Source organism: Dermacentor variabilis, chromosome 2, assembly GCF_050947875.1.
Source record: "Dermacentor variabilis isolate Ectoservices chromosome 2, ASM5094787v1, whole genome shotgun sequence".
Taxonomy (NCBI): domain Eukaryota; kingdom Metazoa; phylum Arthropoda; class Arachnida; order Ixodida; family Ixodidae; genus Dermacentor; species Dermacentor variabilis.
The window spans coordinates 192,991,048-193,005,438 of record NC_134569.1 but is presented as its reverse complement, the minus strand read 5'-3'; the positions used below and the strand labels follow the sequence as shown (position 1 = coordinate 193,005,438).

At 43.1% G+C, this 14,391-nt stretch overlaps 1 protein-coding gene across 4 annotated transcripts in view; it reads left to right on the top strand.

The window, feature by feature from the left end:
• LOC142573015 (galactosylceramide sulfotransferase-like) overlaps nt 1–14,391 on the top strand; it is a 107,787-nt gene that overhangs the window by 32,729 nt on the left and 60,667 nt on the right. For 3 of the 4 annotated variants that reach the window (XM_075682508.1, XM_075682505.1, XM_075682506.1), the window contains exons 3-4: nt 3,573–3,710; nt 6,015–6,127. In XM_075682508.1, the coding sequence (XP_075538623.1) occupies nt 3,573–3,710; nt 6,015–6,127 (251 nt within the window). The remainder of the gene's footprint in view (nt 1–3,572; nt 3,711–6,014; nt 6,128–14,391) is intronic. The other variant, XM_075682507.1, reaches the window with a different exon arrangement.

The window sequence follows — 14,391 nt, the reverse complement described above, 5'->3', positions numbered from 1 at the left end:
TTAACTTCTCGGGTAAATTTACCTTTACCTCATAAGCAAACTCGGCAAAAGCTGCAGCCTGCCTTTTATTCAGATTTCGAAATCTCTGCCTGAATGCCTCTGCTCACAAATGAAACCGCTTTAATAGGCTCTCTTTCACTTAATAATAGTTCTCGCAAGCACGTCTGCTGCCTCGCAGGGCAACAAACGGAGCAAGCGCCGCTTACAAGTGCTGCGAACAAATTTTGACTTTTCACAAATCTCGAAATTTACGAGATAGAGGCCTATGTCTTGCCCAACCTTGAAGGGCTGCATAAGTTTAGATAGGGCATCAAGGTCATGTATACCTGCTCCCTCTTATTCTGGAACCACACTTGTCTTTCTCAACTCGACTTCAAGTCGCAGTTTCTCTATCTGAAGCTCTGCTTGCTTCTGCTTGTCCACCTTGGGCCTTAAGATCTCGTTCCACATTTCTACGATTTCCTCTTTCGTCAGATCCGTGCTCTCATCGCTTCAATGGTGCCGGCTTTCGCCATTTTAAGCTGAACTTCAATGCCTAGCTCCTCGCAAAGGCATATGAGCTGAGTTCTATGCATCCGTTTGAGATCCATCGCGGAACACTGGCGTGACAATGCCTCGACCTCTACCCAGAAGTTCCGACACACACGGTTCTGCGGCAGGCCCCTACCAGCGACTAGGATTACAACTCTATCTAGTCAGCCTGGTCAACCGAAAAAGCAAAGCCAACACTCACCAACCCTAAGTTCTCCATCACTGTCATCTCGGTGTGCTGTCGTCCGTCATACTTCAGGCTTGGTACCACCACTTGCCATCCAGTTGTTGCCTGTGCAGAGGTATGCGTGGCCGGCAGTAGGTCTGGACCCCACTTCACTTAGAGTCATAGACGAGGGGAGCTTTCTCGGCGAAGAATTTTTTATACAATGTTTACATGTTGTCGTGGTTATCAGGAGAGAGGAGCAGAGCAGCCTCAAGCTGCTTTAAATGACACTCCTCAGTCCTCAGACTATCTAGACAGTCCCTAATGACGGGAAAAGTTCAAGAGAGAGAGAGGGTCCGGGCAGCCTTTGTGGTCCTAACGCAGCTCTCAGTGGCCGGCGCTTCCTGGAACTGGGCTTTGGCGTCAGGCTGATCTGGCGGTCGGTCAGGATGGTGCGCAGTGCAAGTTTTACGGCCCGGCATAGGCCAAACGGAACGAACTGCAAGGAATGGGGTCAAACCACAGCCCGCCTTTGGAAACCGTTCCAAGCACAGCGGCAGTCGCCCGTGGTGCGGGCGCCGCCGGATGCAGTGGGGTGCGTTGCTGCCGGCACGGGAAGAGGGCGAGTAGCAGTCCGTGAGGCGGCCGTCGCTCCCGTCGTGGACGTCGTGCCGCCGCGAAGAAACACGAGCCGTGCACGTAGTGGTCGTGTGGCCGAAGAAGGCACCATGAGGGGATGAATGCTGCCTCCACCGTCGACACACCGTAGCACTGGCCTCCCGTCACCCAAATCCCAGGGTACAAACGTAAGTGTATGATATCTGCTTCCCACATATGGGGCACTGGATAAAGAAATCGCTGCTTGTTTTGGATTTCACGTTGCCATTGCGCTCTCAAAGGTAACGACTTCGACCACATTCAGCCATGCAGCAGATTCCGAGAAATGTGAGTCACCTACAGCTTGCAACAGGCCGTACCCAAGGAGGGGGGGCGTGCCCCCCCCCCCCCCCCCCCGCCGAAATTAAGACGCATACCCTCCTCCCCTTTCCCCGCCCACGCCACCATTTCTCACACGCATTCCTAAAGCACCGCCGAATCAGTGCTGAGACTTGACAGTTATTCGGCGGTCAACATTTTGCTGCCTTTTTCACTCCTTTTGGATGGCGGTAGTTATCGGCGTCTCCTGGGATGTGACGGCCCGTTTCCTCATCAACTCGGTGCCCGCGCGATTAACTCGAGATGCATTGAGTTGTTACCGTCCATTCAACGGTCACGCCGATCGTTGTTGCTTCGTAAGTTCAACGTTATTCGTTTAGACTGATCTAGGGACCAGGAAAGAGATTCAATTTGTGGTCGGCTGGTCTGTATGCACGCGGAACGAGTTCCGGCCAGAGAGAATGCCAATTGCGTTGAACTTTTCTTTTCGTTTCATTATTTCCTCGAGTGACGGCTCGCCGCGACTCTGCAGACAAAGCCTCGGAACCATGTACCCGTGATATGGGCTAGATAAGGTGAAAATAATATAATGCGAGATAGCATCCATCATCAAACCCTGCAATAACCTTGAAACTCATAGGCAATATGACTGTCACCTGTTAACACGTCTGGGTTTTCACTAATTGTACAGCTCTTTTTGTGAAAAATTGCCAACTAGAATCAAGAGTCGCAAGGATTTGAGAATTTAAGCGATCTACTAGGCGAGAGAGCCAAGGCAACAGCCAAACAGGAAGGGAAAGCGAAAATTAACAAATATCATCGTTTTTTATGAAAATATTCATGGATCAACATCTTTTTATTTCAAACGGAAGTAGAGAAAATGCCACCGGAAGCGGAGGACAATTCCGTGTGTTCTGAATGACACTTCTACAGTAATCATTCGAGCCGCTTAACGTTGCCACTTCTCTGTTGTGCTTACGTAGATGTCTTTCTAACCTCCCGCGGTCACAGCAGTACGTGTGGAGTCGCAGCTGCATGCGCCATACGCGGTTTTACGCGACTGGCGGCCACGCATCGTTACTTAACTTCCCAAATAACACTAAGAGTCGGTTGTGGCACTTCACTTGTTAGAGAAGTAAACGAGGGATCCAAAAGAACTGTTATTGTTCTACAAATATATATTTCTGTATGTTTCTTCCAGAGATAATTAAAAAATACGCTACTATAGTCGTATACAATTTAAGAGAAAGCTTTAGCTCGGGCCCAACTCCGAGGCGGCCTTTTCAAATACACATAAAACGCGAAAACGTTTTTCTGAGATAACCCCTGAACCGATTTTAATGAAATTTGTTGCATTTGAGAGGTACAGTTAAATTTTAGGGACTGTAATAAGCGGAATTTCGATTTAGTGCCTGAATTTTGATAAAAATATTTTCAAATATTCGACAGTTTGTAAAATATAGAATCACGAAGTATACAAATCCAAAGCTCTGCATCAAGAACAGATGTCGCGGTTCTGTAGACGGCATCCATTAGACCATTCAAGGCGGACAAATTTGATTTATGATTTTACTTCTTATGTGAATTTGTTACGTTATTTACAAGGGTTCTGCAAAAGGTGTATTTCCCTATTACTACATTTTTTAAGACTCATATGTAACATATCACTTTTGTCCGATTCAAACGTACCGTTCGATGCAATTCACAGAATTGTGACATCATTTTTCGTTGGCGAAAGACAGAGTTGTAAACTTGATGATGTCGTTTCCTGAAAATTCGCGATTTTTGATCATTTTTAATAAAAAATTGACAATATGAAGCAAAAATTCGAAACCGACAGTCACTGGAGTTTAAGTTCTTCTTTTAAATGGAACTAACATCATCAAATTTAGTGCGCTTGTTGCTCAGAAAAACAAATTCTCCTTTTACATATACGTAGATAGGAGCACCCGAGCTCAAGCTTCCTCTTAAGACTGCAATGAAGCCAGCCCACGCCCTTATAACCACCAGCCACTGTGCCTCCGCGAGGCGGCAAATATTTCGTACTTCAAACCACTTCTGTTACCCGAATAAGGCGGTAAGTACATAAATAAGATTATTCGCGCGTAATTTTATACCGTTCCCCTGGCCTATTATAGTGGAATGCCGAATGCATAATTCGTTATTAAACTGAAATGACATTTTTGCTTCGGTACAACTATTTGTTGTGAAGTTCCACTTCAGTTGGCAGTGAAGTTTTCTGAGTAAAACGGGTTCAGCAGTGAAATGAACTGCCCAGCAGACTTCTGAAGAGTGAAATGCTCAGACTAGATATATTTTGTCTATGTCTGTTGCACACCTCTTTGTTTCCGCCGATGAAAATACTTTTGAAGAATAGCAGACGCTCTGGATGTATCAAGTACGACGCCATTTTGAAAAGGCCATAATATGGCCTTTTGAAATTTATTTGCTTCTGTCATTGTCTGGCGGAGTAATACAACTGTGTGCGGTCCGTGTGCCTTTGCTGCCAACTACTGTTCTTAAAGGTCTATTCCACTAAAGTAATCTTTATTTTACACTTTCGCTTCTTTACTTGTTTTTGGCAGTGTTCTTCCTGCGCTTCTTTACTGTGCGAGTCCGTTTATCGTGGTTCTTTGTTTGCCAAGTAAAGGAGTGGTGCATCGCACACGCGTACCTGTAAAATACACCTTATTTCACAGCTTTTTTGTGGGTTTGCGCGCTTCTATGGCGAATGGTGGGCGTTATTCAAAATTGTACTAGTAAAGGTACCCACCCCCCACATTTGCATAGAAAAGTTACGTTGGCTTGCCCACTCCACACTCCCCCCCCCCCCTCCCCGCGAAAGAAATCCTGGGTACGTGCCTGGCTTGCAAATTGCTGCTGACAAACATTCTCTGCTGTGGACAAACTCCAGAAGTCCCGAAATAGGCTGCTACTCTACCAGCATTATACGGTTTGTGAGCCATTGTTTATTCCTACGCTTATAGCCCACCGATGTATTCGTAAATTATGCAACTCTTTCAATACTGCTGCTTAGAGCTGCCATGTACCCAGTAATCCTCAATTGCTTTGAGTAAATAGACTTTGTCATTTAGGCGTACATGCCGCTTCGTTGTCGTTCGACAGTTTCAGGGCAGTGGTGTCTGTTCGCGCTAAGAAATTTCTTGGGTGGTTCTTTATTTTTATTTATACACGCGCGCATATTGCTCTCAAAGAAGAAACGATATGTCATAATAAGCGCTGAGTACTTCCTCTCTTCGACAACCCTTTTCTTGCGCCCTTTTCATAAGAACCTGGGCCAATAAGGTTAAGACTCTCGTAAGATATATTGGAAGCACCTATTCCTTCGCAGATTCAAGTGCACAGTATTTCTTTTATGTGAGGGGGCATTTCTTCATTAATCACAGTTTGCGCGCATAACGCTTGTGACAGTTATCCTTGAGATAATACAGATCCGAGCGTATATGGCCTACCGCTACGGAACTACACAAACTTTTGTGAGAGCGGTCCCAGCAGTGCTGAAATGCCGTGGTGATATCTTGACAAACAACAAAACAGTGTTAAATACATCCAGTTAGGACAGCAAGTGACTGCTCTATAATGAAAGCACTGAAGCGATGCCACAATGTGTTCTGCGCTCACGAATTGATTCTATTGAATGGTTCTCTCCTTAAGCTAATAAGGAATGTCCGTGCTCACATACTTTTCGTAAATGACTAAATAGGAAGCTAAAGAAACAACAGCCACCTTGAGTCTTGTTCTAATAAGCCCCAAACGACGACACATTCGCGAATACAGCGTCACAGTTGAAACGTGTGCAGGCTGCTTTCTTTTTCTTTTACTTTTTTTTGCTGGCCTAACAACATGCTGACTGAGAACCTTGTCTCAAAACTCGTCTGAAACTTGCTCGTGCGATAGCCTAGCTCGGCTTTATTTTGCACTTACAGTAGGTCGTGCGTTTTCCTTGGCCTTGTGCGCTCCATGCGTTGAAACGTCGCCTCAATATATGTTTTGTTTGTTTTTTCTCAACACGAGGGGGCACCGATTCGCAGAGGCAGGTTCCCAGTGGAGTGCAATATCTGGGCCCGACGCGGTGTTCTTAGTCGTCAAAACAGGCAGCCTTCAATGCTGGCGAGAATTCTAAAAAGCACAGTGTAATCAGCGACACACCTGGCAGTAGCCAATGTTGGAGACTTCGTAGTATCCTTATCTATACTCTACATCCATTATGCTTAGAAACGCTCAGAGTTTTCCGGACCTCCTGCCGAAGCCAGCATTCTGGAAAGCTTACTCGAATGAAACGACGCTTTCCTTAATCTTCCGGTTTGGTGGGTTCCGAACCACACAACTGTGCACTAATATGTTGCGGATATTTCCGCAGACCCTTTTCCGGCTGGCAGCCCTGCTGCATCGCCCACGCCTGGTACTGCTCATCGCTTCGATACTTCTGCTGGTTGGATTTGTGATGGAGCCAAGCTTCAAAACCGGACTTAGGTGAGCACAAATTTCAGCGCGCTTGCAACTATGATTTTCCTGCGTCATTCATTATTGACTCGGCGTTGCGCGCTTTGACCTTGTGTTTAGGCATGATGTAAGCAGGTTGCAATGGCGTATTTCAAATTAAATAGTTGCTCTCCGCCCACCAGAATGAATACGCACTAAAACTGTAATTTGTTTTATTTGTTAAACGGATATATGAAGTAAGCGATCCATTAAGAAGTTCCCGCTCACATTAAAAGAACACGCAAAACGTTGGAACAGTTTTTATGAGTATATACATGTACTGTAAAGCACAAGTTTTGCTGCTAAGCCAATAGACCCCACAGGTTCACGTCGTGAAGTGGAATTTACCAAGCATTCCAAACATGTTTTAGTTTTAGCAGTTAACAATAACGTAGCCATAATTTAAACGGCTGCCCTGCTGTTGTGTGGCAATGTAGGAATGTTCCATAATTTCAACGTTAAGAGAGGTGATTTATGAAAGTACCAGGCGTATCAGTGCGGCACCATGTGGCTGTAACATTCTGGGAACAATTAAATGTAAGATTCAGTGTACCTACCACGTATATCTTAAACTACAAGTTTAGCAGCTAAGCCAATACACCTCACATGCTCCCCTCACGATGCGGAGGTTAACAAACCGTCGAGAGATGCTTTGGCTTTAGCGGTACACAATAACGAAGCTATAACTTAAACGCATGCCCTGCTGTTGTTCTAGCAATCTAGAAATGTTCCATGAATTTAACGGTAAGAGAGGTGATTTGAGAATTTACCAGTCCTATCGGTACTGCGCCATACGGCATCGACATACTTAGAACAATTAAATGAAAGGCTCTACTTAGCGCCAGGAGGATTTTAACAATGCACAAATAATACACCTTCAAATGTGCTGTACTGTAATACTGGCCCCGTAAAGGGCTGCACGAAAACATTGCGTAATTACCAACGCATTAAGAGTAAGTTTCTTAAGTATTTCCCAGTTGATAAAATGAGACCTTTCTGCATTTTTAGTATTCCCATAGTGAAATTAAGAATTTCTCAGTATTTACAAGCACTAAGTATACATTGATAAACCATATATGATTATACTTCACGCTTCTCTCTATAGAGGAATAACTTGTTAGTTGGCATTAGACCGACCAAAATACACAATCATGCGTCTTCTAATAAAATGAAACGGCACAAGAAACCTTGGAGAAGCAATACGACACTCAACGGATTATTTCCTGGTAAACAGTGAAAGGCCTTGTCTAATGTATCGAGCGTGTTGCGGCGCGCAGGAGATAGCACGATCAACCTCTACATAATTATACTTCTACTAAGACACAGCCGAAAAGTGGCAAAACAAATTCTTGAAAACATTCTAAAGTTCAATGCTGAGATCTGTAAACAGCAATAGAAGCATCTCCTCTAATTAAACAAGAATATATCACGGATGCGTGACGTGAATTACGTTCAGCATGCGACACTCACCATTACGAGTAATAAAAACGAAAACGCTATCTAAAAGATAGTGGGCACTGAAGAGCAAGGACAGCGCCCATGCGGAAGCACACGCGTTTGTTTCAGGCTGACGCACAAAGAATATGTCAAAATGATGATTACAATAGAGTCTTATTGCTATGATTTGGGTTATCTGTGCCCTTCCTTCTGTTGGGCTTATCATATGAAGCCATGACATCGTCATCCTCGTTACCATGTTGAGGTCGTATAGGCACCGACTCATTTTTAGCTCGAACCTTGCCTTCGTGCGAAGTACAATAAAACTTATGCATAGTTACTACTCAGAACGCCATGTGAGCCAATCTGCACCACGTCTGTACATTATCATGACTCTTTGCACCGCCTTCACTGAGTTCAGGTTGAGAGCGTGATGTCTTTGGTTCGCTATTAGACGCATGTTGATGTCATGTGTAAGTGACAGCATCAAAGTTGGTGAAATATAATATTCAACTTTCTAAGTCACTGTCTATCTATCTAACGAGTATCGCTTTTATATTTGTCTCTAACTTCATGAAAAATTGTATCAACTTTATGGCTCTGTGAGTCAACCAGTCAATAAAGTGCCGCTTCACAGATGGTCCTTTCAAAATATCTACCAGCGTTTGCCTGTATGATTATTATCTCTGAAGAGGTGAAAACTGGTAAGACCTTTATTTTGTTGCATGAGAGCGGTGACCAATGCTATGAGCTCATCGGGAGGTGCTGCACAATCAGTGGTAAATTCTGTCATGTCTCTTCTAAAGAGCTAAGTTGGATGTGTAATGAATAAAGTAGTAGCCTTACAAAAAGACAAAATATGTGCAGATATATGCAGTCCCCGGAAAAGGCGCACTAATAGCATCCACAAAGTTCGTATTGAGTAGTGCATGATGAATAGAGATACAAGAAAAACATGTGTCACAGGAGGCGCTTATCAAGAAATATGTTTTCGAAAATTAGCGAATACGACGTCATAAATTAATCTCATTGCCGACATGCAGCTCATGACGAAGCCTAATGAGTTACACCTGTAAGTCAAAGCTCCTCTTCTGTCCGCATTTCAAAAGCCAGAACGGAAGAAAGAACGGAAGTGGAGGAAAGGGTATTACTAACGCTAGGCAATATATTCCTAGCGTGATTTTCAGCATAAGAGCGCAGACGCAGGACATGTCTTTTCAGTGCTTGTTCCGGAATGTAAAATGTGCTTGTTCCGGAATGTAAAACGTGGCAAACATTTATTGTATTCTAACAAGACCACCTTAACTGGTGAACAATAGATAATCCTCTCATCGAAAAAAAGTTCTCAGCTAAGTGCTGGGTTTTGTTAAGTCTCGTACTGACAAAAGGTGTTTAGGCTTCTCAGTTAACGTGAGACCTGTAATATGTTTTTTCCGTAATGACCAACTGCTTATCACTGCAGAACAGTATACCGAGATGCATGGTTGTTCTGAATATAAATGTGCGTCAGAAGCACATTCGGTCCACAAGGGTAAGCGAGTTACTAGCGATGATACACCTTTGCTACAGAGTATTACTGTGTCCCAAACGGCTACGTGTCAAGCTTTGCGGGCAACAAGAACAAACATATCGGAACTGAGTCAACCCGCGAACGATTAGGCAGAAATAATCGGATAGTGGGGGGACCGAACCAAGGAAATTTACTGAGTGAGAAATGTGACAAGCCGCTGCCTCAAAATATTTGCTAAATAAATAATTGAGAGCGAAACACGCTAATTCTGATCAAATTCATGAGCGGAGAGTTTGGATAGCTTGGAATGCATATTTAGCCTCGCTATTAAAACACGCACCAAATACGCTGCTCACGCTGTTTGGAACATAGCATAACCAACTTCCAAAGCGCTTTTCCACGTTCTCTGAATCTGTGGCCAAAGCTTCGTGTCGTCGAACCAGTCACTGGTTACCGTACCTCCCGAAACAGAGGTTCGCTAAACCGCACCGGCGTCATACAAACCTATTGCAAACGCGGAGGCAACGGAGCCAGTTGCCGCAAGCAATGGACGCGTCACCACGTGATTAAACATGGCGGTGCGCTCGTGATCACCTCGAAAAGGTTCAATAACGAATCAGGTCCTAATCAGCTGGTTATCGTATTGCCTCTTAAGAGGAAACTTTAGTTCGGGCCCAACTCCGATGCTGTCTGTTCAAGTACACGTACAACGAAAAACTGCTTTTTTGAGATAACCATTAGGCGGATTTTAACGGTCTTTGTTGCATTTGAGAGAAAAAGTTAAATTCTAGTGAAAGTTGTGCGCGCAATTCTTATTGACCGCCTTACTTCTTTAAGAGAAATTTTCAAAATTCGTAAGTTTGCAAAAAAATACATGCAAGAAGTTGACAAATGCTTAGCTTTGCTCCCAGGAACAGATATCACAGCTCTGTAAACTGCATCCGTTAGAGCACGCGAAGCGGAGAAACACTATATAACAACTTATATGGCTAAATTCAGAGGATGAACTACTGAGAGCGAAGCTCAGGCACAAGAAACGGTTGGCGCTCTAAATTTAGCCGTGTTTCCATACCAAATCACGCATCTTTTTCACTTTTGATCAACGTTGATTTATATGTTACAGGAGTTTGTTACGTTGTTCACATTTGTTTAACAAATGTCTGACCCAGGTATTATTGGTATATCTGAGATCCATACATATTACAGCAAACTTGTCCGCTTCAGGTGTGCTATTAGATGTAGTTCACAGAATTGTAATATCACTTTTCGCTGCTGAGTTACGCAGTTGTAAACAAGGCAGTTGAGTTTTCCCAAGTTTTGAGATATTCAATAAGTTGTTTTATAAATCCATAGCCTAAATAAAGATTCTCTAAGAACAGTCACTAGATTTTAGCTTAAACAAATTGTATCTAACCCTACTAGAGAGTCCTCCATACTAGATTTGATTTTCCTAAGTGCACCGCTCTTTACAAGTGGCTTTGAGTGTGAGATTACAGACGGTATTTCCGATCACAAAGCTGTTATTACTACTATTAATCTTTCAGTTTCAAGGCGCCACTATGAATATACCAGTTTTTACGATTATAATCATGTAGATGATACGTCCATACTTGATACATTAAGCATTTCATTCGACAGATTCTCCCAGTTATGTACTACCAGTGATATCAATGCTGTAGTATCCCATTTTGAAAACATTGTCCATACATGCATAGAGCTCTATGTGCCATTAAAAACAAAAAAGAAAAATCTAGACCTTCCTTGGATGATAAGGGAAATACTGCATTTGAAGCGTCGAGTAGCCAGAGCACGTCGGAAGCGCCACATGAATGCCGAAACAAATGACCAGTTCCGCTTTATGAAGGAAGAACTCCATCAAAAAATGGACGCAGCTAAGAACTTTTATTATCAGTTCACTCTACCTAATTTAGTTAAAGCTAACCCGCGAAAATTTTGGAGCTCAATTTCGCCAATGAAGAACACCAACCAGACATTTCTATTAGATGATTCCGAAATAAGCGATCCTGGACCTATTGCTAAAGCATTCAATGAATATTTTCAGTCTGTATTCACACAGGACAATGGCGTAATTCCTCCCTACTCCACGACAACTAACATGTCCTGTGCAATTAACAATGTTACAATATGTAAGCAAGGAGTCCTGAACCTTATTTTAAATCTTGACACCAAAAAAGGCTGCAGTCCAGACAATGTCAACAATGTGTTCCTTCATCGTTATGCGCTTTGGACGTGTCAATACCTCACATTGATTTTTGAGAAATCTGTATCTACTTGTGCAGTTTCTTGTTCATAGAAACGGGCTAGAGTCATTCCATTGTTCAAATCTGGGCAGAAACAATCTCTTCTAAATTATAGACCCATTTCGTTAACTTCTCATGCATGCAAACTCCTTGAACACATAATTTATAAACACATTATCACTTTTCTCGAGTCTAATAACATTTTATGCAGCGCTCAGCATGGATTTCGTAGCGGTTTTAGCACAGTGACTCAATTAACTGAATTTACACATGACATCGCTTTTGCTCTTGATTTAGGTCATTTGATACTGTACCACATCCCAAACTATTACATAAACTAAGCTTTATCCTTAATAACCCTCTTCTCGTTGACTGGATCCGTAGTTTTCTTTATGGTCGTTCACAATATGTTTCTTTTAATTCATTCAACTCTCCTGACGCATCAGTATCTTCCGGTGTGCCCCAAGGTTCTATTTTAGGGCCATTGCTTTTTTTGCTTTATATTAACGACATTCCAAGCTCTGTTTCAGTAAAAATTCGGCTTTACGCTGACGACTGCGTTCTCTACAATGTCATTTCTTCACCTAACGATCATAACACTCTGAATCAATCTTTTATAAGTTTTTGTGAATGGTGCGAACTCTGGCAAATGAACATTAACTTCAAGAAAACAGTCGCCATGTCCTTCCACAAACATGCTAATTGCTCATATTTCAATTACTCCTATAAATCCACTTTTCTGCAGCGCGCATATGAATATAAGTATTTAGGCCTCCTTTTCACTCCAAGATTATCCTGGTCAGAACATATTCTAACAACTTGCAACAAAGGACTAAAAAAACTTGGTTATCTAACCCGAACTCTACGTGCTGCCCCCAAAGAAACTAAACTCATTACATACAAAACACTTGTAAGATCTATTCTTGAATATGCGTCTACCATATGGAATCCTTACAAAATTTCGGACGTTAACAAAATTGAATCTGTTCAGAAAGAGGCGGTTCGTTTCATATACCGCCGTTATGATAGAATGTTCTCACCGTCATCTCATCTGAATATGCTTGGTTTAACCCCTCTTTCCCACCGTCGTCACATTAATTCTCTAAAACTTCTACACTCTCTATTTTACTCTCCACATTATGCTTCCCCTAACACATATCTGACCCGTGCAAAGCCCCTAATCACAAGAAACAGCAATGACTTAAACTTATCCGTCTTTTTTGCTCGCACCAACACTTTTAAATACAGTTTTTTTCCTCGGACAATTGAACTCTGGAATGGCCTGCCTGGTTCCATCCGTTCTTTACCACATAGAGAATTTGGGGATGCCATTGAATGCTCCCCTTAGCCATGTTACTCACGTATGCTTCTTTTGTATAGTGATTTTCTTTCCCACATTTGTATTCACCCACTCCTGCAATAGCCCTTCCGGGCTGCAGTATTTGTAAATAAATAAAATTACTTTAAATACAAAAAGCTCATCAAATTTGGTGCTGTGGTTGCCGAGAAAATCTGTTTCCCCTTTCCCATGTTTTTTATGGGAAGCCTTAAGCTTCAAGCTCCCCCTTATAAGATTTTGCTGGTGAAATTTTCTGTACACTCTTCAAAGCATTTGCACACCTTGAGACTTGTCCCACAAGCATACTCGCCATAAAGCTTGTGCGCTTTTCCTTTCGTTAACGCAGCGCCCCTTTACATTCAGGTCACGAACGCCATGTGCGTAATCAGCATGATATAGCATTCTCGACACGAAAGTAGCGAGCTCACGGTTTTTAAGAAATGAAAGACAAACAAGGTGTATGACCATTACTGTTTTGTGACAAGATAAGCCCCAAAGGGTGCAAACATTTTTATGACTGTATCACTCAATGCAGAGATATTCGTAATAAGACTACTAGGGAGGAATGTGGCCTTAATGTGTATGACCGTGGTATCCTCTTTTGTTCATTAAAGAATGCACTGTTTCCGGAGAAACCGGCGACACAAAAGTTGCCAACACTTCCAATGTAGTAATGATCAATCACTCGCACGCGGGCCGCCGGTGCAGCGCTTTTTCTAGCGAGGCGAAGGTCCTTCGTATTGGGGGCGAGGGCTTACGGAGTCGCCACCTGTCTGAAGCACTTCCCTTGCGTAGTAAGACGGATCACCGCGGCTCACTCCTAATAGGTTTCGCTTACGGCGCTCAATAAAAATACCACCTGGGGATTTCTGTAAGCACCCTAACAGCGCGAGAAGTTTTTTACCTTCAAATTCATAACCTTAGGCAAACTGGAAGCACGGAATCGCTTACAGACGCTACCTGTTTGCCGAATATCTAAAGTGAACGCCACAGCACGCGGTCGCCGCTATGGAATCTCCCGAAACTGCTTCTTGCGTGAAAGGCAGAAAAACGCTGAGAGGAAATTATGGGAAATATGTATTTATAATGGGCTGCCTCTATAACCGAATGGAACATAATAGAATGAAGCCTCAAATCTGCGATCGCACGGGTTCGCACCGACCAACTTCGCGTCTTCACGCATATCAGCACGCAATGTTTTGCTTTCGCTGCGAGTGCGTTCTCGCACCGTGTCGTGAGCTTTAGGGCACAGAATATGAGCATTTGCAGTGCACAAGCAACCATTGCTGCGTGGAAGCTATTAGATTGAGTTAAAAATAATTTGCTTATATAGACTTCGACCCCTACGGCGACTGTGATATGGCTTCGCAACGATTCAATCCTTTTTCTTTTGCGAATTCTTGGACGTTTCAATATTATTTCTTTTCTCAAATTGCGTCGCACTGCATGTTTATCGGTATTCTCAGCGTGTGATTTCCCGCTGCTTCTTTTTCATAATTCAGTATGTTAATTCATAACACAAACATGACCATGCGCATTGTGTTTATTTAATGTGCATCTTACCACACCATTTCAATTCCAGTGAACATGCCAGTATCTAGCATCAACAAGTTCATCGACCAAATAAAGCGTCATGACATAAGCCGGGCAGCGGGCGCGGGCGAGCGCCTCAGTGTACGTTTTCTGCTACTCACCGAACAACGCGGTC